Here is a 27,762-nt window from a genome sequence, read left to right on the forward strand (position 1 = left end):
AATGTGGGACACATATTTGCCCTCCTAAAATGCTTCTTGAAAATCTTTGAAAAGATTAGCAGCAATATCTCATGGAGGATTTTAGCATTTGCTACCATCTTTGGGCAAGAGTTCAAGGTTTGGCTGGTTAAGCATGTTCCCCATTAGCTCCTGCTGGCAAATGCCATAACTACCATCTGTCAGGAAAAAAGAAAATAACTGCAAAAACAGTATCAGTGTACACAGAATAAAAGACTTCATTAAAAATAAATCTAAAATAAGGTCTGTGGTTAAACTCAAGATATCTTCGTTTATAACCGATGTTTAGCCTTTACTTCTGGTGATCGTATTTAGGCTTCCAAGTTCATGAAAGTTGTTCATTGGTGAAGATTATTATAAACAAACATCTAAGACACTTTTGTTTGACAGAGCTCATTTTCTGCAATAATCCAAATCAATAGAAAAATCCTATTAGGATGTTGTAGAGGGAACCAGGGTGATGCCAAATTCCAGGTTGGCCTACAAAAACAGTCACCGCAGTGCTCTAAAAACTGCCAACTGCCTTTGACGTCAAAGTTCAGGTCTCAGGGACCCGCTATCCAGCCCAACATGTTTTTGAAAAGTTAACATGAACAGAGACTTGAACATGAACCTCTTCCACAATCATGAACTTTATTCACCACAAAACAAAGAGTTGCCGCAGTGTTCATTTATTTCATAAATGAATCTAAACTGAAAACATCATGTCTGTATAAACTAAACAAAACTTAGGAAAATATGGGACAAAAGTAGATTGTTCCATGAAAAAGAAAAAGTTAAGGCAATGGCTTCTTTGATCCAGTCTTGTTCAAGGACACATTTTGCAGATGCTCAGATAGTTTAGCTGCATCTGTTTTGGATGAAGTCGTCTTTCGTTTGCGCTGCTTGACTTTTGGCTTCTGTAAGAAGATCATATTCAAATTAGCATCTCCAATACATCTCAAACACACACACACAATTGGTGCACTGCCACATATCAGTTTACCTGCAGTTTTGACTTCTGAGGGTTATGGACTACAGAATGCCTCTTCAGGCTTTCCTGTAAAAAATAAAAATAAGTTAAATTAATTTATTAGTCTTTTAAGATACTCCGCCATAATAAAGGGAAATGCTGACCTTCATAGCAAAGGCTTTACCGCAGCCTGCAAAAGGGCAGATGAAGTCACGCTTTCCCTCATGGAAGACCAGAATGTGGTTCTGCAGGCTGAAGTTTTTGGTGTAGCTCTTTTGACAGCCCTCTCTGGAGCATTTAAACACGCGCCGCTCCCCAGAGTGAACTAATTGTTTGTGCTTCTGCAAAAACCAGGCATTGTGGAAGATCCTCTTGCATTGATCACATGGCAGGGTAACTGTTAACAAGAGAAAATTGAGCACAGATAAACTTGCATTCAATTTGATTAATCAAAAGGACTTTGCACACACCTCTGTGTGCAGTCTTTTTGTGCTTTTGATACTCAGACCAAGTTTTTCCTTTGAAGTTGCAAAACTCCTCACCACATGGGTAACCTTAAATTTATAAAGAAAGGGGAAAAATTATAATAAGATTTAAAAAAAATTTTTTTAAACTTGTTTGAAAGTCAGAAAAGATTTTCTATTACCTTCATGTACCTTCCCATGTTTTTTTAGAGCTTTAGAGGAAACAAATTTGTTGTTGCATCCCTTAAAGTCACATCTGTCAGAATGAAATTGAGTAACTGGTCACAATGAGGGAGAAGAGAGAAAAAAAAAAAAAAAAAAACACCTTGTGTAACCCGAATGTGATCTAAAAATTAAAAACAAAAGGAACTCACTCAAAGGGCAACTCATTTGTGTGTTCACACATGTGAATCTTCAATTGCTTTTTCTTACGGAACTCCTTTCCACAGTCTTGATGGTTGCACTACAAAATATTGTAAATACACCAGTAAACATTTGAAATTATAAAATAAACAACTTAATCAAATCACAAGATTACTTACCACATAATATCTCTCTTCGTGGTGGTGAACATGAGCAACATGGTTCCTCAAGCTGCCAGGCGTGGAAAACGCAGCTGAACACCCGCTGACTGAGCACCTTTACCAGTTTTGATCAGCAGAAATGTGCACAAAGGGGCATAGTAAGGGTATTCTGTGACTGCATATTAAAAACCTCAGGGAGCAGCCCACTTAGACAGCCTTTGAGGCAACATATCATGCCTATAAACCTAAACACTCTCTGGGCAGGCAGCTTGCTAGGTCAAGCGAAAGGGTACGAGTCGTTTAATCGGTTGCGTAAACAATTCAATGATGAGGATTCAGCTCAACCAGAACACACACACACAAAAAAACAAAATTTGTCACCACCTACTGGCATAACACTGAACAAGACTTTTAGTGAACAAAATGTCACTGGCATGAATCAGAATTGACACCACTACAAAAGTTTCAAAAGTGAAAAGTAGGCCTACATAGAAGTAGGCTTCATAACTCAAGACGAAACACTTGAAAATGCCATAAAGTAATAATAATAGTAACAACAAAAAATAAAAACACATAGGCCTATATACAAGTCTTAATATATGCAAGTTCTTCGAGTAAATTTGCTGTCAGTATGTGGACTCACAGGTAGGGTTTCTCGCCACTGTGGCTCAGTTGATGTCGGGTAAGCTGGTAACGGGTACAAAAGCTCTTCTCGCAGTTTCCACAAGCAAACGGCTTCTGATGAATAGTAAATAAAAGTACGACTTTTTAAAATAAAAAGTTTACACCACCAAGTACTAATATGAACACTAGAGGAGCATCTAAAATCCAGACAAGATTAAGTTATTGATTGTGTTTCACTCACCAGTCCCGTGTGTCGGCAGTAATGCGTTTCCAATTTCCACAGCTTTGAAAACGTCGCTTTACAGTCAGAGAAAGAACAAATGAAATGTTTATTCGGGTGTTTAATTCTTTCACCCATTCTAATCGATTATAAACTGCTGCTGTCAACAGGTGGCAGGTCGGTCTTCGGCCCACAACAAAACAATTTCATTGAGCTACGTTTTATTGTGAGTGGAACATACCAACTGAGTTCATTGAAAAGTGCGACAAAAAAAGACAAATGCGTAAAATTATCATGTATCCTCTTAGCTGTCATATTATTTATAATTATGTATTGTTTAGCAGAATAATTATGTATTGTTTAGCAGAATAATAATGAATGATTTGGCTCACCAATAGTAGTTATTGCGCTTTCACAAGTAGATAATAGCTTGCTCCTGATTTGAATAGATCTACCTGTATACGTCACATGATTAGCGCATGACGTCGTGTAGTGAGGGCTCTCATTAATTATTATTATTTTTTATTTATTTTTATAATTGAGAACAATACACATAACAATTAAACTACAATAGAACAAATACATATTTTTAAATGTCACGAAATCAGGGGTACAAAGGCTAGCTAGAGATGTTAATAAATAGAATAGCCTACCTAGTTAACAGTGGCTCACATTGCTTACGAATTTTTATGGTTTCCATTTGTAATCTGGTTATTTTTCACAAATGAACCAGCATCACATGTTTTAAATGTTTATTTTCCATGGTGATTTACATAACACCTGATAAACACCAAGCAACTGTTCACCTTCACAGAGTTGTGATCGGGACTGAAGGTCTTTAGAATTGTCTGACAGAGATTTATGTGGATATTAAACTGTCAAGTGGCTCCATTCAAGTCTGTGTATGAATGTGTCTGTCTAGGGTGTTTAAAAGACTGCCTGGCTCCATCCATCATACACACACGTGGAAATTACTGCCCTAATTGTGGTTTATCAGCCTCCAAGAACAGCCCGCTGATATGTATGATTTACTACAGTCATGATTGCTCCTGTGTCTCAAGGTGATCATGTTTTATTTCAAAGTGCTATTTCTTATTTCCTGCTTGCTGCACTTTATCTAGAGCCAAAGGGGATTTGTTTTTCTCTTTCTCCAGCTTGATCCAGAACATAATAGCTATTCACAGGAACTTCACATTTAAATGAAACACGGATAAACAACCAAAATCTAACATTAAGTGGACAGCTTATAACAAGCTCATCCAGACTCCATCCATCTGACATCAAGTTCAGCGGACATTCCTGCCCTATGGTCACCGTCATGCCTATTCCGTCACATCATCCGGTCTTGCAGTGCCCCAACCCTCCCATGTTTGGGATTGATCAATAAAGCTGTCTCTATATCTCAATGGCCATGATCTGTCCTGATAAGCACAAGCAAGCAAAAAGACAAACACCAGATCACAGGCAAAATGGTGTGCCGATGGTGATTGGAGAGTCATGCCTTCAGTCTCCCATTTGAGCCAGGCTTTATGATTTCACAACCTTTAGGAGGTTTCAAAAAGAGTCAGAGACTGTGGTGGGAGAAGACAATATGATGTCTAGTTGTATTATCTCTGAATGTCGTGTTTGCTTGTCTCCCTGGTTGAGAGAGGTAAGTTAATGTGTAACATGGGCGGTCGATATGGCTGCCGCGCTGCTTGATGGCCTAAATCTCTGAGTGTCAAACAGGTATGATTAAAGACCTCGGGACCTGCCTCTGCCCACTCTGCTCCATCCCTTTTTCCTCTTTTCCTATCCTCTGTTTACTCTGTTTAATTCAATCTATGAGTCAGAGCCTTGCAGCAATGTTGCGGAAGCTACTTTGAAAATGTAGCTTGTCAAGCTACACTACAAAAGTCTGTACAAAAAAGTAGATAAATACATTCAACAGGGAATTTCTGTTCATTTATATGAACTGTCTAAATGAACCAATTCACTAGAGTTAATTGAACTACCCAATGTTACATATGATAGAGAGAGCTGTACGAATGTGCTTCGGTAGCATTAATTAGCATTTCCTATGCTATACACTCTAAAAAAATAAAAGGTACAAAAGCTGTCACTGGCACAGTACCTTTTAAAAAGGTTCCTTTTATACTAATATGTACACTTTTGGTACCAAAATCCACCTTTGAGGTCCTAATATGCTAAGTTGTACCTTTTGATAGGGTACCACGCCAGTGACAGCTTTATACCTTTTTTCTAAGAGTATGAAAGAGAGGAACATTTCACTAGAATGAATCAGACTATGAGAAAGAGCCATCTGAATGAACCGATTCACTTGAATAAATTGGACTATACAACATTAATGAGAGAGAGGACTGACCAAACAAACCAGTATAAAATGAATTGGACTATATCCAATGTTACATGTCTGAACACACTGATTTAATAGCATTATTTAGAGTCTAAGTATGCAGTTAGCATAGACTAGGACTTAGCAGGACTTAGTTTAGTATGAACTGATTCACTAGAATTATTCAGACTTTCCAACATTACATGTGAGAGAGAGAGCGTTCAAACAAGCCCATTCATTTCAACGAATTTAACTTTCCAACGTATGAGAAAGAGGACTATCCGATCAAACTGATTCACTAGAATGAATCGGACTAGCCAACGTTGTGAGAGAGGACAAATCAATTCAATGAATGTGGCTATCCAATGTTATTTGAAGTTTACGCTACATACCTGGGGAAAAAAACAGCTAAGACCAGCCAAAACTGGTTGGCTGGTCTTAGTTGGTTTAAGAAGGATGTAGCTGGTTTCAGCTGGCCAAGCTGGTGTTCAGCTGGTTTTGGTTGGTCAGCTGGTCTCCCAGCCTGACCAGCTAAAAAAGTGTCCAAATCCACTCTAAAACCAGCCTGCTAAACCAGAAGACAAGCTAAGACCAGCCAATCTTAGGCTGGTTTTAGCTGTTTTTCAGCAGGGATGACAGAGAGGAACATTTAGGTTGAAATGATTCACTAGATTAGAGCAAATTAGACTTTCCAGAGATTGGGAGTTTTGTACATTAAAAAAACATACAGATTTACATAAAGTACATAAAGGTATAATGTTTGCCTGTCCTTAATTAATCAATCTGTTTTGGTATTTTAAATAAGTGTTACAGTCAGTGTTGTCGATTTAATGCATGCGATATAAAGTTGGGGCTCCCCTCATCAAAAAGGTTGTCAACCACTTCACAGGAAAAATAGACACTCAAAATGTTAAAGATGCAATTAAAGATCGGTCTTATTGCCATAGTCAGTGTTAATTGATAACTAAGGGAAATTCCTCCGCCATTCTCGCACTTTCGACATCTTCATAGTGATCAATACCAGGGCAGCATGTCACTTGTTGATTGATACTATTGATTATGACCTCTGCGAGACCTCATCACCTTTATCCAAATCTGTGCTAATATCTAACACCAGCACGATAGCAGAGGGAACAGGGCCAATGGATAGGCACAGCATACAATGAGGTTATCTAGTCGTCCTCACATTCTCACAGTCATGCTATGACCTCTCAGCGTGCCATCCTAATACTGTGGCTAATTCCCAGACCTGTGTGTCCTCTGAGGACAGAATGAATAGACCATGCCTAAAAAAAGGAAGAAGGTCAGATTCTGCCCCCAGCAGCTAAAGCTAAATCAAGCAGTTGCACTGTAATGCAGTGCTGCATACATATCATAAAATAAAAATGCAGTGAAGGACGTGCATGTGAGAACATCATGGAATTAAGGCTGTTTCTCATACGCACCCACACAGCTGCTGCGTATCTCAGTAACTGACCCTAATTGAAGCAAATATTGGGTGAAGTACTGAGGTGGGATGAGATAACATATTTGTCAGATATGCAGTCAGGCATTCAGCCACTCTGATTACACAGCACAAGTCAAGATAGAGAGAGGTGGTCCTCGCTTACACACCAAATCACACAAAGAACACCACACACACACACACACACAAAAGGCCCAGAACAGTAGATATTCAAGTGTACAATAAGCAGACAAATATATCAGCAAATTTGGATATTTAGGGGTGAGCATGTTTTGTGATTTGGTCATAATTTGATATTAGTCAGTCTGCTAATTTATTGTAATTTTTTGAATAAGCAGAACTTCCTTTTGTCAATAATTCTTTCCATTATATATATATATATATATACACACACACATACAGTATACTTACAAACTGCAATCCATTACTGAATACAAATTACATGATGAAAATTGTAGTTAAAAATGTAATCTACATTACACATTTTAGGTAATATAATCTGATTACTTTTTGATTACTTTTGACCTAACTCATTTATCACATTGATTTGAATAGAATAATCTTGTAGCATATTGATATAAAAACACAAAGAGAAAAAAAAATGTATTCCACTATTTGGATTTTTTTAGAAAGGAAACCTCAAAAATATATATATATTTTTTTTTTTTAATGAGAAGAATTAGTGAGAATCAGTGAATCATAAATAGTTTTGAGAATATTAAGCAATCGTGTAATCAATAAAAAAGTAACTGTACTCTGATTACAAGTATTTTAAAATGTTTTATCATCTAATTACAAGTATTTGTATTGGGAATTTGATTACGTAATCCAATTACATAAATTACTAGCACTGGCAATAATCTTGTCAGCCTGATCAATGCATTTCGATGCCAAAAAAAAAACTCATTAATACATTTGAATACACAGTCATGATCTATGCTTCAAAAGCAATACCAGACACGAGTCTAATAAATAGATTAGATATGCAAGAATTATTTTCAGTAAATGTCTTCATAGCACACCAACCCAAGGATCTTTTGAGTTGAACGGGACTTATTCTGTCAGGATAAAGGCTAATGCTGCCTCCTAGTGACAGCTTATATGAACTACCATATTGAAGACAAGCACAACAAACAAATCAAGTTTGTTCTTATTGCACTGTTTTACGAGTAAAATAGTTAAACATATTTTTGATTCATGTGGAAAAATGTACTTCAGATAAATCTTCTACCACTTTCATTGTATTGAATTGAATTACACAAGGTGTATAATCACCTCGAGACATCAGTATAAACATTTTTGTTTGTTTTTTAATCCACCTCTGTTCCAATAGTGATTGCAATAACTTTTCCCATATTTATAGGTTCTCAAAAACGGCACCTGCAGGTAAGATCAGTTGAATAAAGAACAATAGAACATGTAACAAACTCCGGAGCTGGTTATGAAAAGAACTGAAAAAATTGTAACCTTCCAAGATTCAGTCAAGTACTAAGTAAAAGATAGGACATGAAATGACTTGAAACAAAGATCAGGCTGTTCTACCAAAGTGAGCAATTCAACATAAGGCCAGCTGCAACACTGATAAGAGGTAGTTATTTTGCTGAAATTGCAGGCATTTTCTCTTTCTGTACTTTGCTGATTTTAGGCTGTATGAGAGAACAGCTAAAAGGAGAAAAAGCCAAAATAGTATCACATCTGGATCTTGCAATTATCCATGACATTAAACGAAAAAACAACATCTTTTTTGATTGGCTGCAAGAAATGGAAAACTTTGGACCAAGTTTTTTGGCCACTTCACGCACTCTTAAAAATAAAGGTTCAGATCATAGCAAAGCCGAGAGATCCTAATATAGGAATATCCCTGAACAGAACCTGCTGGGGGAAAACAAAAGAAATATGTATGACAGATTGAAAATATAACGGCTTGGTTAGAAGGCTAAGTTACATGCTGTAAGCTTGTAGGTTAAAAACTGAAATACAATTTGATCCCTTAAATAAATAAAAACCCTATAGTGCTTTAACAGGGACTGAAGGAAAATAATTGTACTGAATTACACATAAAACTGTACAGTAACCTTTCAAAAGGAACATCTTTGTACCTCATTTACCCCTAAACGGTACATATTAGTATCTTAAATGTACACAGTACCATTTGAAGGGGTACCACCCCAATGAGGGATTTCATTCCTTTTGTTGTGAGTGCGCATTGTTTGTTACTATCAATTTGCATCATTAATAATAGATTCATCCTCATAACAAAAATACAATTAAAGGGGAAATATTGTTAAAGAAAGAGTTTCAAACAAGATTTATGTAGTACAAAGGTCTTTATTTTGGACAGCAGACTTATGCCATGAACTCGTAAGGGATGGGCTCCAGGAGCTGAGGCTCGTTGTTCTTGGTGCTGACAAAGTGAGCTGACCGTGGAGCATCAGGCTGAAAACAAGATAAACACATCAACACCACAAACAACCAAATAAACATCAGCCAGAGCTGTAATAATGGCGTGTTTTACGTATTCTGTCATTTTAGCTTTAATTCAAATAACCATTTGCAACATCCGAACATGGAACCTAATGTTTACATCAGGGAGTTCAATGAAATGCATGGTTTCACTGTGCACATTTGTCAGTAAAAACAATCAATTTCCACGTTCTTATACCTGGCGTTTAAGCTCAATCCAGGTGCCCTGCTTCTTGGCCTCCAATTTTTTCTTCTCATTCTCCTTAACACGCTGCAGGAAGCTGTCTCTGCTCTTTGAGTGCTTAATATGCTCAATACGCACATTAATTCTCTTAGCCAGGATCTTGCCCCTAGAAGGAAAACAAGTAATTGGTCACTTAAACAACAAGAATTGTTGTGCGTTTACAAGCTTTATCAAAGAGAGGCATGTTCCCGTATTGACAATCTGGCAAAGGCATTCATGTGCCAGTCCAGGGTGCATACGGATGACTGCTCTTCCCCATATGAATGACCACACAGGACACTGGACGGCCCTTATGGCAAAGTGAATCTGGGGCATTACACATTAAAAAGCTTCAATGATATGGATAAGTTCATAACTCATTAGCTCAATACCTTGAGAACATTACTCGAGTACTGTGTGAGATTATATACACATTTAAAATGCAAGTGAATGGCTGCCACTTTGTTTGACGTCACACACAGCGATCGTGGCGGTAATCACAACACCCCTCTCGTGAACACTCGTATGAAACACTACTAACCATGTGGTTTCTATACTTGTCTGACAGATGTAACTTGTTAACTTTACATTGAAATGTCATGTTCAGAGCAGTACTTACTTGACTTGCTTGTTGACAATGATGCCTACAGCATGCTGTGTAACATTATAAACACGTCCTGTTTTGCCATGGTAGCATTTATGAGGCATTCCCTTCTGGATGGTTCCTGTGCCCTGGATAAAAATATGGTTTTCTTAGAGATTGTCTTGATTCTTGAAAGCACACTAAAACATTTTTACTAAAACTTACCTTGATGTCTACAATATCACCCTTCTTGTAGATGCGCATGTAGGTGGACAGAGGGATTGGACCTGTTGTGGAATAAAAAGCAATGTCAGGTCTAAAGTTTTATATAAACAGGTTTATATGCTAAAGTACAGTACAAAATATACAGCACAATTCAAGTGAACTCACCATGCTTGCGGAAGGGCCTGGCAAACATATACCTGGTCCCCCTCCTCTTGCCTCTGGTGTTTGTCATGATGCCTGTTTACTGGGTGCAAAAAAAGGCAAAAATAAAGTTAGAAAAATTGTTTCTAGGAAAGAAGTTCTCAATCACTACGCTTGATAACCAACTACAATACTAGAGAAAATCTTTAACATCACTCTTGGTTTACAGCCTATGGTCATCACTCACTGTGCAATATAATTGGATGTAACATGGTAGCACGTTTATAAAGAATTTATTCCAATAACGATGAACAAATCATTAAAGGCAGTTAAATTATGACAACGAACGCATCAAGACAACTCTTTTTGACATTAGATTGTTACAGCTCTATGCAACTTCAGCTCATGACAAAAGAAATACATTGACAAGGAACCAAAATGATTTGACATCTTCTAACTCTCGTAAATATTTATACGTGTTCGAAATACAACATATATACATCAGTCGGAAATATTTTACTAATTTTTTTTATCCACGACTCTCGCAAAGCCTGTCCACGCATGGCCCACATGGAACGGACACGCTCCAGCTTGACTCTATATTTTACTCTTTACGGCATCCAACAATGTACATGCGGACTTAATTTCGATGCCATGCTAGGTAAGGTATTTTTTGGGCGCTTTATGTTGCACTTTTGCTCAGGAAGAGCTATGTAATTAAGGATTTAATACATATTGTCTGGAGCACATCTTACCCCTGGTTGCTCGCAAGATGGCGGGTACGGCGGAAAGAGAATGATGGGGTCCTGTGGCCTTTCCTTCAAAGCACGAATAGGAAGACTACTAATTTGCCTGAGTAAAAATAGCAGTTTCTGAGCTGTTGCTCTTTGGGCAGTGATGTCATCGCCATACAAAAACAGTTTTTTATTTGATGAATTTTTCTCCTTTTAACTTGCCTGCGAGAGCATAGCAATAAATATATATGTATACACATATGTGTGTGTGTGTGTGTGTGTGTGTGTGTGTGTGTGTGTGTGTGTGTGTGTGTGTGTGTGTGTGTGTGTGTGTGTGTGTGTGTGTGTGTGTGTGTTGTATAAAAAATATTAAAATAAATCTAGATGATTCTTTGGAATATAATTTTTTTTTTAAATGAGAAGCTTTAACCGAGTTAAGTTTTTTATTTATTATTATTAAAAATGTAATAAATTAACCAAGTTATGCTTCAAATTAACATTATTTTGGAAAAATCACACAAACACACAGCCATTTAATTGAAATATTTTAAATCAGAAACTTTAACTGGGTTTGTTTCACGAAAACACTTACTTAAATTTAAATAAATGTTTATTCGTAATTAAAAATGCAATGAATTAAACTAAATCCTGACATAAGCATTAACATTAAAAAAAAACACCAACAGTCTGTAAATGCACATTTAATTTACTTATTTTTAAATAAAAAGCGTTAACTGAGTTCGTTAATTATTTTTTTTTTCATAAAAAATTTAATAAATCCTGACTTTTTTTTTTTTTTAAATCACAGCACAAGCTCTCTGCTGACTTAAACATACTGTCAAATAAACATAGTTTATTTCATACTTCATGTGTTCATTAATGTGTTTTATTGTATTTATTGTATTATGCACTTATTGCCTAAATGATTTGAATAATAACTTAATCAGGCGCTGGGGCACTAAGACCCCGCGCTGTTCCCTCTGGCAGGAGCGCAGTCTGTCCTCACGGTCGGGGACTCCTTTTCGCCTCCGCGCGGTGATTGGGTGGAAGATGGCGCTGGGCGAATGGAAATCCTAATGACAGTTTCCAAATTTGCCTCTTTTTGTACCATGGTAAGTAAATATCACTTCAGTCACGGATAATTGTACATCAGTACACGCGTGATGTTGTAATCGGTCGCGTGCTGCATTAGTTCTGTGAATCTGACTCCTTGGGTTGCCAGTTTTCCTCTGCTGCAGTTGCGAGCTGTCTTTTTCCGTCTGTGTGTCTGCTATGAATTTTGACTTGGGCCTAAATTATTTCTGTAATTGGGTAGATATGCGGAACGACCGTGTTGACTTTGTAACACAACGTTAAGCTTTTAAATTCGCCCGTCCTTAAAGGATTTGCTGAAGGCAGCAAAGCAGAGATCTGCTAACTGCTGAGCCTGAAGTGTCATTCAGCACGGGTTATGATCGCGAGATGTGCTTAATAAGCGCGAGACAGTGACATCTAAATAATCTCCGGTTGTTATTTATGTGTAATAAATTAGTACAAGCATTCAGATAAGCATTGTGTTGCAAACCTGAGCATCATGATGATGTAAAACGCGTTCAGTGTACCTGTGCTTCAGTGCTAAGCTGTTGCCAGGTCGGTCACATCGTGATTTCATGGTCCCATCCCCTCTCCGCTTCTCCCTACCCAATATGTGCCTCCATATCTTATTTGCTTTATCTGCGTTTTGATTGTTAATTCCATTTTTTCCATGGCATTTGACGTTTTTAAATGTAAAAACGACGGCAGTGAAATGCTAATGACTGCTAATGTAATTTTGCCTCTTAAAATGTGCTGTAATTTTTTTTAATAGGGTTGTTTTTATGTTCAAATTTACGTGTTTTTTTGTGGTATTGCATTTTTAAAACATTAATTCTTAATCAATGGATGTTGCAATCTGACCAAAAGTGTCTCGCATGCATCAAACGTCTTCTGAAATATACCATGGTGAATATAGGCTAGTTCCTGCCACAACATCTGTTACTACAATTAACCACAATAGGTTTAATAGTAGCCTTTCTTCTTCTAAACACTGCACATTTATTTATTTTTAATGAAAGTGGTGTGTAATATGAACTTACCATAGTTTTATTGTAGAAACTAAGGATGCACAGTGTATCGGCCACCATATCAGTATCGGCTGATATATGTACATTTTTAATGTTATCGTTATAATAAATGGATTATTTCATTCAGCTGATACTTCAGATGCGCACTGTTCGCCATAATGGATTTTAATTGCTTAAAATATGATTGGAATCAACTCGAAAGGGGAAATACAGTTAAGCGCAACATGTGCAGTTGGCTTAATCAAATTGGCTTAATTTTAGATTTAGTTTCTTTTTCAAAAACATTGATGCATTATTAATAATAACTAGCACTTTTATTTTTCTCATATTATTTTCATCAACAATATGGGTTTAATTAAAATCACTTCATTATTGTCCGTGCAGAGGCTATTCCAATTTATTTATCCATGGCACATGCATTTTGATTCTTTGTACGCAAGTAATGTTGTCCAATTGCATTATTTAAGCATTATTTATTTGTAAGGCAATAGTTTTTATTTGATAAAGAAAGTTGGACCATAGGTGTCAAATTAATTTGAAAACTTACACTGGTTCAAATTAGGCTACTAACTATACTGTATATGTTTAATTTATTTTTGAAATGCTTGGGTGGCTTTTAATGGTGAGACTTTTGTTTTTGTAATCAGGCTTTTAAAAAATCATATAAAAATATTGATTTAGATTTATCGGCCAATATATCGGTTATCGGCTTTCAAATATAAAGAATTGTCGGTTAACGGTGTCAGCCAAAATGTTCATATCAGTGCATCCCTAGTAGAAACAGTAACTATGTGGTAAAAAGTGTGGTTATCATGGTCATTTTTATAAGGGATTCTCTATCCAATGGTAAGCAGGTGTAAAAACCTGAACAACTGTTCATCTGTTCCGTTTCAGGGCGCCAATGCCTCCGCTTTGGAGAAAGAGATTGGCTCGGAGCAGTTCCCTGTCAACGAGCATTACTTCGGATTGGTCAACGTAAGCAAAGGCGTTTCCTGCTGTCTACCATCCATGTTTATCGTCATGCTCTGGTTTCAGTGTGTGTGTTCTGTGTGTTTCGATCCACAGTTTGGAAACACCTGCTACTGTAACTCTGTACTCCAGGCTCTGTACTTCTGCCGGCCGTTCCGGGAGAAGATCCTCGCGTACAGGAGCCAGCCGCGCCGCAAGGAGAACCTGCTCACCTGCCTGGCCGACCTGTTCCACAGTATAGCCAACCAGAAGAGGAAAGTTGGCGTGATACCCCCGAAAAAGTTCATTACACGACTACGGAAAGAGAATGGTAAGACGAGCAGGAAGGGATTGTATTAAAATTCAGTTTAATGTTCTCAGTTACTTCTCGGTTTCAGTATGGATGCTAGTTCTAGGTCAGAAACATTAAAGCGGCACGGCACATGAAGTTGTTCTTACGATGCATTCAAGTCGTAAACAAAATAAGCAAAACCAGCACCAATAAACAATTAACAACAGCAATAACTGTTTTTCCGTTAAACGAGTAGAGCTGCATCACCTTTAACCTATAACATATATATTGTGCACATTTGAATTGTGCACATTTTTTGCATAGTATCTAACAAATAAATAATATGCATATAGCAAACCATGAATGATGAGGCATTAACAATAAAATAGTTAAATATATGCTCTGTCTTACACAAAACGGTAACAATTTACAATAAGGTCCCATTAGTTAATATTAGTTAATGCATTAACTAGCATGAAGGAGCAATTAAATTGTTACAGTATTTATTAACTTTTGTTAATGGTGGTTAATAAAAATACAATTGTTAGTTCATGTCAGCTCAGGTCCATTAAATAACATTTATAGATCCAACTTTTAATTTGAATAAACTACTGGTAAATGTTTTAGAATTATTTTTCATTGTTAATTCATGTTAACAAATGGAGCCTTATTGTAAATGTTGCCATATAACTTTAATATTTTTGAAATACAGCAATGTAATTGTAATATCGCAAAACCATCTATTTCGGAGTTGTCTTTTTTGTGGACACCCACATTCAACGTTACAACTCGGTATCTCGGGTCATTGACTTGCACATGACTTATAATTAAGAAATTTCGGACTTGAAGTTTTGAAGACCGCAATAATCTAGATGAAGCGAATTAAATTATAAATGTACATTTTATGTGGTTTTGACACATTTGATTCTTAAAGGCCTCATTTACACCTGATATTAAGATGCATTTTGGTCGGTCAGATCACAAATAGACGAGGGAGACGCATACCCGTTTACACCTGGTATTTTAATCCGTCTCTTTTGTTCACCTTCAACCACTTCTGTCCTGATTTCTTTGAGGGGAGGGACTATGGGGGGGGGGGGGGGGGGGTAAATGTATGGTTTCTTCAGATCTTTCGATCTAATGGACAAAATAAGCTTGCATAATTTACATATGAATGCACCGAAACGACAGAAAAACGTACGTTTCTGCTCTGAAAGCCGCAAGTGTGTTAGAAATCAGAAATGGTGAGAGGACATTGTGCTTGGTACATTTTTCATCTTCAAAACAAACTTGGGTCTTTTGCCGTCAAAATTTAAATCCCGTCCTGTAATGTTTTCGCGTTAAGTCAGTAGACGGAGAGTAGGCGGTCTTTTGTGGCTGTTCAGAATGCGTTTTCGACTTCCTCTTAAAGTAGTCAAAAGTGGACAAGCTCAAAACGTTTTAGACCCTTTTTACACCTGTATTTAGTGTCGTCCACTTGTGATCCGATCAACCGAAATCATCTTAATACCAGGTGTAAACCGGGCCAAAGACATGATTCCTTGTGCTATTTTCTGCAGCATTGTTTCTCCCTGTCACCCGCAGAACTGTTTGATAACTACATGCAACAAGATGCACATGAGTTCCTCAACTACCTGCTGAACACTATAGCAGACCTGCTACAAGAAGAGCGCAAGCAAGACAAGCAGAATGGCAAACTGGCCAATGGCACACTTGACTCACAGAACAATAACAGCACCCCGCCCTCCTCCACCTGGGTTCATGAGATCTTCCAGGGCACGCTGACCAACGAGACACGATGCCTCACCTGCGAGACGGTAATTGCACCTCACCTAACTTAACTGGATACCGTCCAATAAGACAGGATCCTGATAATTCTGCTGACTGTGCTTTGATCTGAGGTGGGTCTTTGCACTTTGCTCTCTTACAGATAAGCAGCAAAGATGAGGATTTCTTGGATTTGTCAGTGGACGTGGAGCAGAACACTTCGATCACACACTGTCTCAGGTCCGAAAGCACACTTACACTTAAACCCAATGCAAACATGAATATGATTCCCTTTTAATAAGCTATTCTTTTTCTTACTGGCCCCTTATAGAGGTTTCAGTAATACAGAGACCTTGTGCAGTGAGTATAAATATTACTGTGAGGAATGCAGAAGTAAACAGGAGGCACACAAAAGGTGAGTGCGCATTCATTTCTGTCAGCTGCTTCATGATTCTTTTACTATACATGTAGTGAATAAACTGTATACATGAATATCTGTCTGTGTTTGACTCTAGAATGCGGGTTAAGAAACTTCCCATGATCCTCGCCTTGCACTTGAAGAGATTTAAATACATGGAGCAGCTGCAGCGCTACACTAAGCTAAGCTACCGCGTGGTCTTCCCTCTGGAGCTCCGCCTCTTTAACACCTCTGGCGATGCCACCAATCCCGAGAGGCTTTACGACCTGGTCGCTGTGGTGGTGCATTGTGGCAGGTGAGTCGGTACAGATTTTGATGGAAACCAGGAAGCCAGAATGGACTTTGAGACCTTTATACATTTTCTTGCTCCTATGTTGACTGATTTCACAATATTTGCTTATGTGAACAGAATCTCATCATGTAAGCTTTTTGAAATTTGTCCTTGCAAAAAAGGAGAACTGTCTTGATTTGCTTCCTTGATCTTATTTATATGTATGTGTGCTTTTACAGTGGTCCAAACCGAGGACACTACATCGCAATTGTAAAGAGTCATGATTTCTGGCTACTGTTTGATGACGACATCGTAGAGGTAAGCTTCCATCCGTCATGAATAAAAGCACCAGTCTTTTACTGAGATTTAGGGTTCCCACAGTTACGGAAAACCTGTAAAAATTAGGGAATTTTATATGGATGATTTGTAGGAATGGCAAATTAAAATATATTTAAAATATTAAAAAATATTTAAAATTAAAAAGTTATTGAATGAATAAAATAATTAATTTTAGAGTTTTTATAGTGCTATATACATGTTTAGTTATAATCTTAAAAAAAAAAAAAACTTTAATAAATGAATAATAAAATAATGTTAAAAAGTAAATTGAACCATATAGACATTTTATAGTGTGTGTGTGTGTGTGTGTGTGTGTGTGTGTATATTGGTGCTGACAAATCGATTAATCGCATCTAGCATAAAAGTTTTTGTTTATATAATATATGGGTGTATATATAATATTGTGTCTGTGTGTATACTGTATATATATACACACACATATTTATACATATATGTGTGTGTATATGTATATATATGACAAACACACACACACTAGTGCTGTCCGATCGATTAATCGCGATTAATCAGTTCTAAAATAAATAATACATATAATATGTGTGTATATATATTATCATGTATTTGTGTCTGTGTGTGTGTGTGTGTGTGTGTGTATATAATATATATATAAACATACTATATTAAAATTATTACTTTTATATTATACTCGATTAATCGCGATAGACAGCACTAATATAAACATTGATATGTTTATTTGTTATCTTATATATCTAAAAATAATTCATAAATAAATAATAATCAGTAAAAATAATGTGAAGGAAATCACATCAGAGTTTTATAGTGAATGTATATATAGTTATACTTGGGTCTAAAATATTTCATAAGCAATTTATAGCTCTATGGGAGTGCAATCTTTAAAAATCTTTTACATTTTTTTATACAATTGTCATTGAAAAGTCCAAAGCTATGTGTTAAAAAGTTTCATGAGAATTGGTTAAATAGCATAATCACTGTGGGGTATCGATTAGAAAGCGCAAAGTTCCATTAGTTGCTTTTATTTGAGGTAACTCAACATGTGGATCAAGGTTACTATACAAAAATGACATCAATTGCAAATATGAAAAACCATCAAACACTAATACATTACTGCATATACAACAAGCATGTTTCAGCAGGTTTACAAAGGTTCAACAATATCACCTCAAACAATATACAACATCAATATTCATATGCATACAACAAACAATATTATCAATGGATATATGGATTAAAAGTCCCCAACAAACGATCTATATGCATATAATCAATCATCCTTCACAAAAGCCAGTGTTTTGGTTCTAACAAAGCATTTTACCGTCGTTTGTCTGTCAGAAAATACAAAAAGTATTGATGCAGTCCACAAATCAAAATACACCAGTCAAGGCCATCACTGCTCCTAGGCCTCAACTCCCATTCAAATGGCTTCCACCATGTCCATGTGCTCAATCTTGATGATTGTAAAGTGATCTTCCTGCATTTGTTAAAAAAAAAAAATGTTTTGTTTCTCCCTTTAGAAAATCGATGCCCAGGCAATTGAAGAATTCTACGGATTAACCTCTGAAATTTCCAAGAACTCTGAGTCCGGGTACATCCTGTTTTACCAGTCCAGAGACTGAGAGAGGCCAGAGAGGCCAGAGCGGCGTCCCCTTACGGACACCTGTGCAGCAGGCGTGCCTGTATGCAGAACCCTGCTGCATCACACACACACACACACACACACACACCCCACCCCTCCCGTCCAAGCCCTCCCTCGCCAGTCTCCGCGCAGCCGTAACGCTGGACGCCATGCAGTCGCAAGGCCTTTTGAGCGTTGTTTGTCAGTTGTATTTACGTTGTGGGAGCGTTTCATCACTCGTGTTCAGTCCTTTACCGTGGAGAGAATGTGTTTAATGTAACCGACTGTATGATATGACGGGGATTTGCGTTCGACTTTCATGCTGCGACCTTTTGATTCCTGTGGCTGTGAGGAGGCTGAAGACTTGTGCATGGGGAAAGCGGGTGTGTTTATTATAACGGCGGGGAGGGTCTAAAAGCTCCGGATACGGGGCATTTCGGGATATGTATTTCTACCTTGTACAGAGTGATATTTGTATAAATATTATGAGAATTATAATAATATTACTGATATAGCCAAAAAAATGAGAATAGAACCAGAAAAGATGTATAACACTATGGTGCACTTTTGATACAGTTTTGTAGATGTTGGAAGGTTAATGTGAGGGTTTGCTTGAGACGGCCTGTTGTGAAATTATCATTTTCTGTTTTAAAGAAAAAGAAATAAAAGTGTATACACCAAGATAGGATGTATGCATGTAAGCATGTAAATACCAGCTATTACCAGCCTGCTGCGATTTGATTGGACCCCTAGTACATACAACCAAGGCTTGCCCAGTGCTGATGACTCATTCTTGGTCACTGTGGCCCCTCAGTGGCCGGTCCAGATTACTGCAAGATGGAGAACTGCACAGCATCGTTCCTTTTAACCGACCGCTCTTCTGCTCATTCCAGCTCGAAAGGTTGTGTGTTGTTTTGCAATTATTCAGGCCATTTGCTATGGTTAAAATGAGGCTGATGCTTGATTCTTTCACATTTGTATAAAGCATTACATATATTTATTAGCGCTTAACAGCAATTCTTTTCAAGCCCATTTCAGTCTGACGGATTTTATTAGGCATTGTCACTGACTGTGCAGCTTAGTCTATGAGGAGGTGTGAGCCTCTCTGAAATAACACAGACTGAAAAGAGGCATGGGGACGAAGGCTGCACGGGGTTAGAGAGGGAAGATAGTGGGGGAAGTGGGTGACACAGATGAGCATGCTGTTAATAGCACGCGCCGAGAATAGCTCTCACAGGGGAGCAACACAATGTGCATCTTTCCAGAAAGATGCAGACTGAATGTCAGATGCTAGATAAATGGGTCTCATCCTACAGAGACACGTTATAATACCTTCTGAGTCGTTTGAAATAGGTGCCTTCACCATTTTTAATTTTTTTTTTTTTTTTTTTTTTAAGCGAATTGAGGTTGGAAACATTCTATCAGACAAACAATGCCAATATATTGCATTTTGCCATGGTAAGCTAAATTCAAACATTGAAACGTGTTCAAAAAAGTTGAGTTTTACATTTTATTTAGCCAGTAGTCTTTTGCTCAAAATCATGACATTATGTGTTTTAAAGAAAGAAAATGCAATGCAAATATTTCTACAAATATATAGTTTGCAATAATTAACATGTGCATTCCCTATACTGAAAAACCTAACAAAATATAAGATAAACTTCACACAAGGCTTAGTCCTAGTCCCAGACTAAAATGCATGTTTGAGAAGTTTGAACTGAAAGCAACTTGCACTGGCATATCTTAAAATATGTCAGTGCCATTGTTTTGTCTCAAGATGCACACCAGTAATGTTTTTTCTGAGGCAGTGTCCTAATTGAACTAAGGTCTAATCCTGGCTTAATCTAAACCCTGTCTGTGAAACCAGGCCAGAGTAATTAAAAAGAGAAGAGTTTAAGAACACCTTTAAGAGTTCATATCTTGTTTTCTTTTTGAGGGGTTTTTATTATTATGATGTTATGATGATAAGGGCTGATGTATAACATGGGACACTTTTTTAATATAATATAAATTATATTTAGCACAAATAAAGTATTTTTAAATAAAATATTATGTCCACCTCTATAAGAAGGAGAATAAAGGCAAAATACTCGCTGTAAAAAAATATTGTTGGTTTAACTTAAAAAAAAGTAAGTTAATTTTGGTTAAGTTAAATTTGAGTTAATACATTGGAGATTGGTTTAATCAACAGAAACTCAAAATATTGTGTTATCTGAACCACATAAATTATCTAAGTTGATTTGACAAAAGAAAAAAATGTTGTGAAATCATGAATATATATATATATATATATATATATATATATATATGAAGAGTTCAGATGCAAAAGCCTCTAAGTGCCATCTGAAATTTTCTTCTAGAATGATAATTTTTATAAAGCTTGTATATTTAAGTTAAGTAATTTCACTTAAATGACAATAAATAGGTAATTTGCATTGCCATTTAAGTGAAATTATTGAACTTAAATATACAAGCTTGATAAAAATGATAATTCTATCTAGAAGAAAATTTCAGATGGCACTTAGAGGCTTTTGCATCTGAACTCTTCATATATATAGGCTATTAGTGTTTTAGCAAACTAAGTGCCGAGTACTGGTCAAAAAGGCGTTCTAGTAGCGAATTTAGAAAAATAAAAATATTATAAAAAAAAATACGTTTATGTAGGCTATGTGTTCACGAAAATGACTTTTGCAACACACAGTGGCATCCTTTAGTTTCCGAGCAGCAGATTACACAGGTGACGGGACCTTCTGGTCTGAGAAGGAAAGCTCACCCCTCCCAGTCCCAGCGCCTCGCACAGCCGCAGTCGGTGGGGATGCTCGTGCACACGCCGAAGAGCCGCTATTCCTGCTGGCAGTGAAGATTCTCCGGTCCGGCATCTGATCACAGCATCCCGATCCCTCCATCCCTCCATCCGTCCGCGCGGCGCTGCACCTGCAATCAGCGCTGCCATTTAATACAATGGAAAGACAAGAAGGACGCAAAAACATCTAAACAGGCGCCTCTCCTCTAAAAGACAAGGTAGGGAAGCCTCCAGATGGGGAGTGAATGGAGACCGGGTGTATTTGAAATCATTCTGCTTGTATTCATTTGCATTTTACAGCACATAGCCTAAATGATTTTTTTACTGAGCAAGAGCTGAAGCGTTATTATAAAGCTAAAAGGACTCAAATGGTTGCATCCAGCTGCTGGAGTTTATGTTCTTTGAGAGTCCATATGTGGATGTGATAGATAAAAGGATGCTGATGCAGGGGCGCTTTTATAAGAATTGGAACCCGCCTTTATTTAATATCAGCACTCAATAGGGCCCTCCCTTCATTTCTGAGTTCCCACCATTGTACTTGGGTAGCCTATGATTCAAAAGTATCTCAATAATAGCCGGTTCCTATATAGCCACTTAACCACTAAGGCAAAATCTCTCATTTATCTTAATTTGATTCTTTGTTCTGAACAAAAGAACAAAGACACTGCCACTAAAAGAGAAGTAATGCTTAATTAAAGTGAACAATGGCTTTTGTGATAATTATTATTGGCTAATGTCTCTGTTATAATGGATGGTTATAATCTCTGATGTTTTCTTGAATGCCTATACACTGTAAAAATGTAATTTTAATGAGAATATAATGTACAAATGCAGTACACACCCATCAGTTGGTTAATAAATAGCACACAAAGTAAAAAATAAAATAAATAAAAAATAAAAATAATATATGTATATACATATATATACAGTATATATATACATACATACATACATACTTTTGCTGTAAAATACTGAAAAAGTAAATGTAAAAAGTATGAATCACTTTATAATTTACTGATAAAATCAGTATTATAGCCTAATTAAGGCAATATGTATAATTTTATGGTAAAATATTTTTTTCTATATTTTTAATTCACAGGAAAAGAGGCATTCCCAGAATTCACAAACCAGACCTGTTTATATTTGATTTAAAAATGAGTTTTATTTTGTTTTCAGAGTGTTTTATGTTGCATTTATTCTTAAAATATTACATTTATAATAATATAAATATTTAAATAGCGCAGTTATGTTGATGTTTTAAAATAAACATCGTATAAAATATATTAAACATTTAATAACATGTCGTGAAAAAAATGCTAAATATATTTACCAAAATATCATTCCGTAATGCTTGTAATATTGTCACTGTATTTTGTTGTTGTTGTTGTTTTACAGTGAAGTTCTGGCAACCACAGCTGGTAGTTCTTTTGTAAATATTATTTAATATTTGAAAGGATAATGAAATTCTGTCCGCATTTACTTACTCTTATGTCGTTCCAAACATGTATGACTTTCTTCTGTGGAACAAAAAAAAAAAAAAAAAAAAAAAAAAAAATATATATATATATATATATATATATACAGTGCAATGCATAAGTTAATACACCCATGCTAAAGTTGACTAAAAAGAGGAATAAAAAATCATATTTTGGAAATTGAACTTAATGCCTTAATTTAAAAAATTAGGAAAAATCCAACCTTTTAGGACACCAATTTTCTTTGTGAATGAATAATGTATCGTAAATAAATAAATGTTCTTCCTTAAAATACATGGTGCATAAGTGTGTACACCCCTATGTATGTTAAATTCCCATAGAGGCAGGCAGATTTTTATTTTTAAGTTTTTTTTTTAAATTAATTTTTAGGATACTATGCATCCTGATAAAGTTCCCTTGGCCTTTGGAATTAAAATAGCCCCACATCATCACATAGCCTTCACCATACCTAGAGATTGGCATGGTTTTATTTCAGTTAGCCTAAAAGCTAGTTTGATTTGCATTGAGAGATGATCTTATGGAAAGTACTCCATGCCAATCTCTAGGTATGGTGAAGGCTATGTGATGATGTGGGGCTATTTTAATTCCAAAGGCCAAGGGAACTTTATCAGGATGCATAGTATCCTAAAAATTAATTAAAAAAAAATACTTAAAAATAAAAATCTGCCTGCCTCTATGGGAATTTAACATAGGGGTGTACACACTTATGCACCATGTATTTTAAGGAAGAACATTTATTTATTTACGATACATTATTCATTCACAAAGAAAATTGGTGTCCTAAAAGGTTGGATTTTTCCTAATTTTTTAAATTAAGGCATTAAGGTCAATTTCCAAAATATTATTTTTTATTCCTCTTTTTAGTCAACTTTAGCATGGGTGTATTAACTTATGCATTGCACTGTATATATATATATATATATATATATATATATATTATTTATTTATTTATTTATTTATTTATTTATTTTTTTAAAGAATGTTGGTAACCATGCAGTTTCGGTTCCCATTGACCTCCATTATATAGACAAAAAAAAAAAGTCAATAGGAACCAAACTGTTTTGTTAACAGCATTCTTCAAAATATTCCCAAGCATTTAAAAGAAAGCCATAGAGGTGGCAACCTGATGGTAAATGCTGTGCACTCAAAAGGCTTCAAAATCTGGTTTTCACAGCAATGCCACAGAAGAACCATTTTGAGTTCCACAAAGAACCTTTATTTCTAACAGTGTACAGTGGTCATATAACTTGTGATCAGAGCACTATACTTCTTGTTTTGTCTTTTCTTTTCTTTAGACTAGCTATACTCCTCATTATGTTTTTCTGTGTGTCATTTTAGACGGGAGGCAGAATGAGTGAAGGGTTGTCAGTTTCTCCCAGCTGGCTGGCTCAAGAACCCACGTGGGGCAGCAGTGGCGCGGGGAGCTTAGAGAACATCACCGTCGGAACGTACCCACCCGCGGTCGTCCTGCCGGCGAGGCCGCCCGCCGAGCTGTTGGTAAACCCGTGGGACATCGTGCTGTGTTCATCCGGCACTCTCATCGCCTGCGAGAACGCCCTGGTGGTTTTGGTCATCTGGCAGAACCCGGCTCTACGCGCCCCCATGTTTTTGCTGATCGGCAGCCTAGCTCTTGCTGACCTATTGGCCGGTTTGGGGTTAGTCCTGCACTTTACCTTCGCTTACCTGCTTCGCTCTGACTCGGCACAGCTTCTGACTGTGGGTTTGGTGGTGGCATCCTTCTCCGCATCTGTGTTCAGCCTGCTGGCTATCACTATAGACCGCTACCTGTCGTTGTACTACGCCCTCACCTATAACTCTGAGCGAACGGCTGCCTTCACATACACCATGCTTGTGCTTCTATGGGGAGTGTCGTTGTGTCTAGGTTTGCTGCCTGTGATTGGTGTGAACTGCCTGGGCCAGGAGGAGAGCTGCAGCGTGGTGTGGCCCCTTACAAAAAACAACGTAGCCGTTCTATCCGTGTCCTTCCTTCTGCTGTTCGGCCTCATGCTACAGCTTTACATGCAGATCTGTAAAATTGTCATGCGACACGCGCACCAAATCTCCCTCCAGCACCACTTTTTAGCCGCGAGCCCTCACTACGTCACAACGCGGAAAGGCGTATCCACCTTGGCGATCATTCTGGGCACATTCGCCGCTTGTTGGATGCCCTTTACTGTCTACTCGCTCATAGCCGATTACACGTACCCGCCACTCTACACATACGCCACCCTGGTGCCCGCCACCTACAACTCGGTCATCAACCCCGTAATTTACGCCTTCCGGAATCAAGAGATCCAGAAAGCACTGTGGCTGGTGTGCTGTGGATGTATCCCTGCCAGCGTGGCACAGCGGGCACGGACCCCCAGCGACGTCTGACGTGCCTAGGGAACTGCACAGGCCAGAGGTTCCCCTAGTACAAGAAGGGGCGTGTGCTCGTCACCCGTTTATGTCTTCCCCTATTGTTATGTGACAACCACTGCCACACGATCTTTGCCTGATCCTGATCCGACCAGCTGCCACACCCTGTCCGGGGAAAAAAAGGGGCGGGAACGGATGCTGTGTGGCTGGCAGATGTAAATATCTTGTACATATATGCCTTTGCATTTTTTGTGCTTCTTTTGGCTTGGCCACAGTGGCAGCCCCCTGTTGCACGGGCTTTGAGGGAGGAGGAGGAGGAGGAGGATGAGGGGCAGCACAAGGCGGTCCTCTAGACTGGATCCCAAAGCTCATTCATCTCGTCCTGCTGTTGCTGCATTCAAGAACGTGCGCTGAACGTTAAGTAACCGCGGTGTGCTAAAAATAGACGAGGCGCTCGGTGATCCGCGCCTTGCGTCCTCCAAAGAAACCAACCTGGAGAACGAGAGAGAGAGAGAGAGAGCCCTCTCTCCTGTTTGATTTAAATCTCGGCCGAATGTAAAATGTCCTCCAAAGCAGAAAACCATGAAGAGCTAACTACAAACTCAGAATGAGAACCACTCTATAAATAAACGTACCCGTCGATGCCTTTATTTTAGTTTTGATAGGAAGTCGAACCATCTCCGCATGCTCTTCCATAAATGCAGGATGAAAGCAAGCGGGACCTGGGAGAAAGTGTATGATGTTTATTCATTTAAACAGCCCCCTGTGAATAGAGGCTCACTTCAAAGAACTGTTGATTACAAAACGTGCATTAAGTGTCTGAGAATAAGAGGCTTGTTTATAGCCTATGCGGCGACATGGAGGATTGAACCGAATGTGTTTTCTATTGATTTGCTTTTAATTTTAATAGAGCACAGCTCCTTTTAATACGTTCAACTGGTAATTACCACTGGATACGGGATAGCTATCACACAATGGTAGCTCATAGCATTTTGCTTAAAATTTACATGTATTGCATTTGTTTAAAAAAAGGATGATTTGGCCACAGCATTGAGATAAATTAATTAGAGGGGTGTGTTGTTGAAACAACATGAGTGAATCTCAGAATGCTTATCTGGGTCATATTTCATCAAAAATGTATATGTATGTATGTATATATATGTATATATATATATATATATATATATATATATAGAGAGAGAGAGAGAGAGAGAGAGAGAGAGAGAGAGAGAGAGAGAGAGAGAGAGAGAGAGAGAGAGAGAGAGAGAGAGAGAGAGAGAGAGAGAGAGAGAGAGAGAGAGAGAGAGAGAGAGAGAGAGAGAGAGAGAGAGAGAGAGAGAGAGAGAGAGAGAGAGAGAGAGAGAGAGAGAGAGAGAGAGAGAGAGAGAGAGAGAGAGAGAGAGAGAGAGAGAGAGAGAGCGTGAGCGTGAGCGTATATATAGGCCTATGTGTGTATAGTTTTTATTATTATTTATTATTATTTCATTCATTATTGAAATCAGTCTTTTGGGTGAAACATGACATTGAGAAGTTTTCATGAGATTCATCCATGATAAATCATATGCCAGCCTTCATACACTTCCACTTTAAAATGAGCCATCAGCAGATTTACAGTCAATATGTTTTTTAGTAAACTGTTGAATCTCCTCAACCAGTCCATATGATAAGATTATGATGAAGAGAACAGCTGGCCTCTCAGAGCTGGCAAATGTCAGATGAGGGAGAATATTATCAAATCTATCGTACTTTCATTACAACCGAGGCTGGAGTCATGCTATTATGAGCTGAAGTTCACCCTTGTTTTTACCTTATGCCCTCCAAATGCCAACCAGCCACTATCCATTTCAGTGCAGTGGCAGAATCCATCAGCGAGCAATAACTACGGACTGAGTGTTTCATCAAATTATAGCAATATTCTGGCAGCAATAACAGCCATGCCCAAGCAAAACCAACACCTCAGCTAGCCGAAAAAAAAACCCCATCCATGAATAACTCACCACGAACATACAAGTGGATTCTAAGAACAACTGACAACTGTACTTATTCCAACATGACCTGAATTATATTAGTAAATTTGGGATTTAAAAAAAAAACATGAGCTGGACAGATGTCTCAATCCCTGCAAACATGTCCATAATCTCACTGCCTCGTGTTCTCTCATCCAGAAAGTGACTGTGCTCTGCCTCTGGTCATTTACGATATCTAACTATGAATGAAATCTCTCTGTACACTCAACGTGACCTACTCTGCAGTATGCATTTGCTTTTGCGAAACTTAAAGATGTTTATACGTATGAGGAACGTGAAGTGTAATGCGTGACTGTGGGTGCATGGCCGCGCGTGTACGTGTGAACGCATGCATATATGTTTGTCTCTCCAGGGACAA

General features: G+C 37.6%; 4 protein-coding genes across 4 annotated transcripts; 2 read left to right on the forward strand and 2 right to left on the reverse strand.

Annotated features, from left to right (window-relative positions):
- Positions 1-631: 631 nt before the first annotated feature.
- Positions 632-3,016, reverse strand: gtf3ab (general transcription factor IIIA, b). Its single transcript, XM_079863454.1, has 9 exons — positions 2,824-3,016; positions 2,602-2,696; positions 1,977-2,073; positions 1,809-1,897; positions 1,617-1,690; positions 1,441-1,524; positions 1,135-1,367; positions 1,004-1,057; positions 632-917 (listed from the first exon to the last, which is right to left on the reverse strand). Exons 1-9 carry the CDS (start codon positions 2,938-2,940, stop codon positions 795-797), a joined length of 966 nt encoding a protein of 321 aa, XP_079719580.1. The 5' UTR covers positions 2,941-3,016; the 3' UTR covers positions 632-794.
- A 5,894-nt stretch (positions 3,017-8,910) lies between these two features.
- rpl21 (ribosomal protein L21) lies at positions 8,911-11,067 on the reverse strand. The gene is made up of 6 exons (XM_079862704.1): positions 10,993-11,067; positions 10,262-10,340; positions 10,097-10,158; positions 9,908-10,020; positions 9,265-9,415; positions 8,911-9,038 (listed from the first exon to the last, which is right to left on the reverse strand). The coding sequence occupies exons 2-6, from the start codon at positions 10,326-10,328 to the stop codon at positions 8,949-8,951; spliced, it is 483 nt and encodes a 160-aa protein (XP_079718830.1). The 5' UTR covers positions 10,329-10,340; positions 10,993-11,067; the 3' UTR covers positions 8,911-8,948.
- Positions 11,068-11,950: 883 nt separating this feature from the next.
- Positions 11,951-20,362, forward strand: usp12a (ubiquitin specific peptidase 12a). The gene is made up of 9 exons (XM_079863127.1): positions 11,951-12,083; positions 13,968-14,048; positions 14,139-14,352; positions 15,898-16,130; positions 16,244-16,320; positions 16,412-16,495; positions 16,596-16,793; positions 17,009-17,087; positions 18,620-20,362. Exons 1-9 carry the CDS (start codon positions 12,036-12,038, stop codon positions 18,719-18,721), a joined length of 1,116 nt encoding a protein of 371 aa, XP_079719253.1. The 5' UTR covers positions 11,951-12,035; the 3' UTR covers positions 18,722-20,362.
- A 1,088-nt stretch (positions 20,363-21,450) lies between these two features.
- On the forward strand, positions 21,451-26,444 carry gpr12 (G protein-coupled receptor 12). The gene is made up of 2 exons (XM_079863920.1): positions 21,451-21,741; positions 24,358-26,444. Exon 2 carries the CDS (start codon positions 24,370-24,372, stop codon positions 25,393-25,395), a length of 1,026 nt encoding a protein of 341 aa, XP_079720046.1. The 5' UTR covers positions 21,451-21,741; positions 24,358-24,369; the 3' UTR covers positions 25,396-26,444.
- Positions 26,445-27,762: the final 1,318 nt, after the last annotated feature.

The sequence above is a fragment of the Squalius cephalus genome, assembly GCF_949319135.1.
Source record: "Squalius cephalus genome assembly, chromosome: 25".
Lineage (NCBI taxonomy): Eukaryota > Metazoa > Chordata > Actinopteri > Cypriniformes > Leuciscidae > Squalius > Squalius cephalus.

Excerpts from the sequence above, each read along its gene's own strand:
- rpl21 (XM_079862704.1), bottom strand. The coding sequence starts at position 10,328 with ATGACAAACACCAGAGGCAAGAGGAGGGGGACCAGGTATATGTTTGCC. Across the intron at positions 9,416-9,907 it reads ATTGTCAACAAGCAAGTCAA|GGGCAAGATCCTGGCTAAGA; the intron begins GTAAGTACTGCT and ends TTTTCCTTCTAG. Across the intron at positions 9,039-9,264 it reads GGATTGAGCTTAAACGCCAG|CCTGATGCTCCACGGTCAGC; the intron begins GTATAAGAACGT and ends TCTTGTTTTCAG.
- gpr12 (XM_079863920.1), top strand. The coding sequence starts at position 24,370 with ATGAGTGAAGGGTTGTCAGTTTCTCCCAGCTGGCTGGCTCAAGAACCC.
- gtf3ab (XM_079863454.1), bottom strand. The coding sequence starts at position 2,940 with ATGGGTGAAAGAATTAAACACCCGAATAAACATTTCATTTGTTCTTTC. Across the intron at positions 1,525-1,616 it reads ACATGGGAAGGTACATGAAG|GTTACCCATGTGGTGAGGAG; the intron begins GTAATAGAAAAT and ends TATAAATTTAAG. Across the intron at positions 918-1,003 it reads CTCAGAAGTCAAAACTGCAG|AAGCCAAAAGTCAAGCAGCG; the intron begins GTAAACTGATAT and ends ATCTTCTTACAG.
- usp12a (XM_079863127.1), top strand. The coding sequence starts at position 12,036 with ATGGAAATCCTAATGACAGTTTCCAAATTTGCCTCTTTTTGTACCATG. Across the intron at positions 12,084-13,967 it reads TTGCCTCTTTTTGTACCATG|GGCGCCAATGCCTCCGCTTT; the intron begins GTAAGTAAATAT and ends GTTCCGTTTCAG. Across the intron at positions 16,794-17,008 it reads GTGGTGGTGCATTGTGGCAG|TGGTCCAAACCGAGGACACT; the intron begins GTGAGTCGGTAC and ends GTGCTTTTACAG.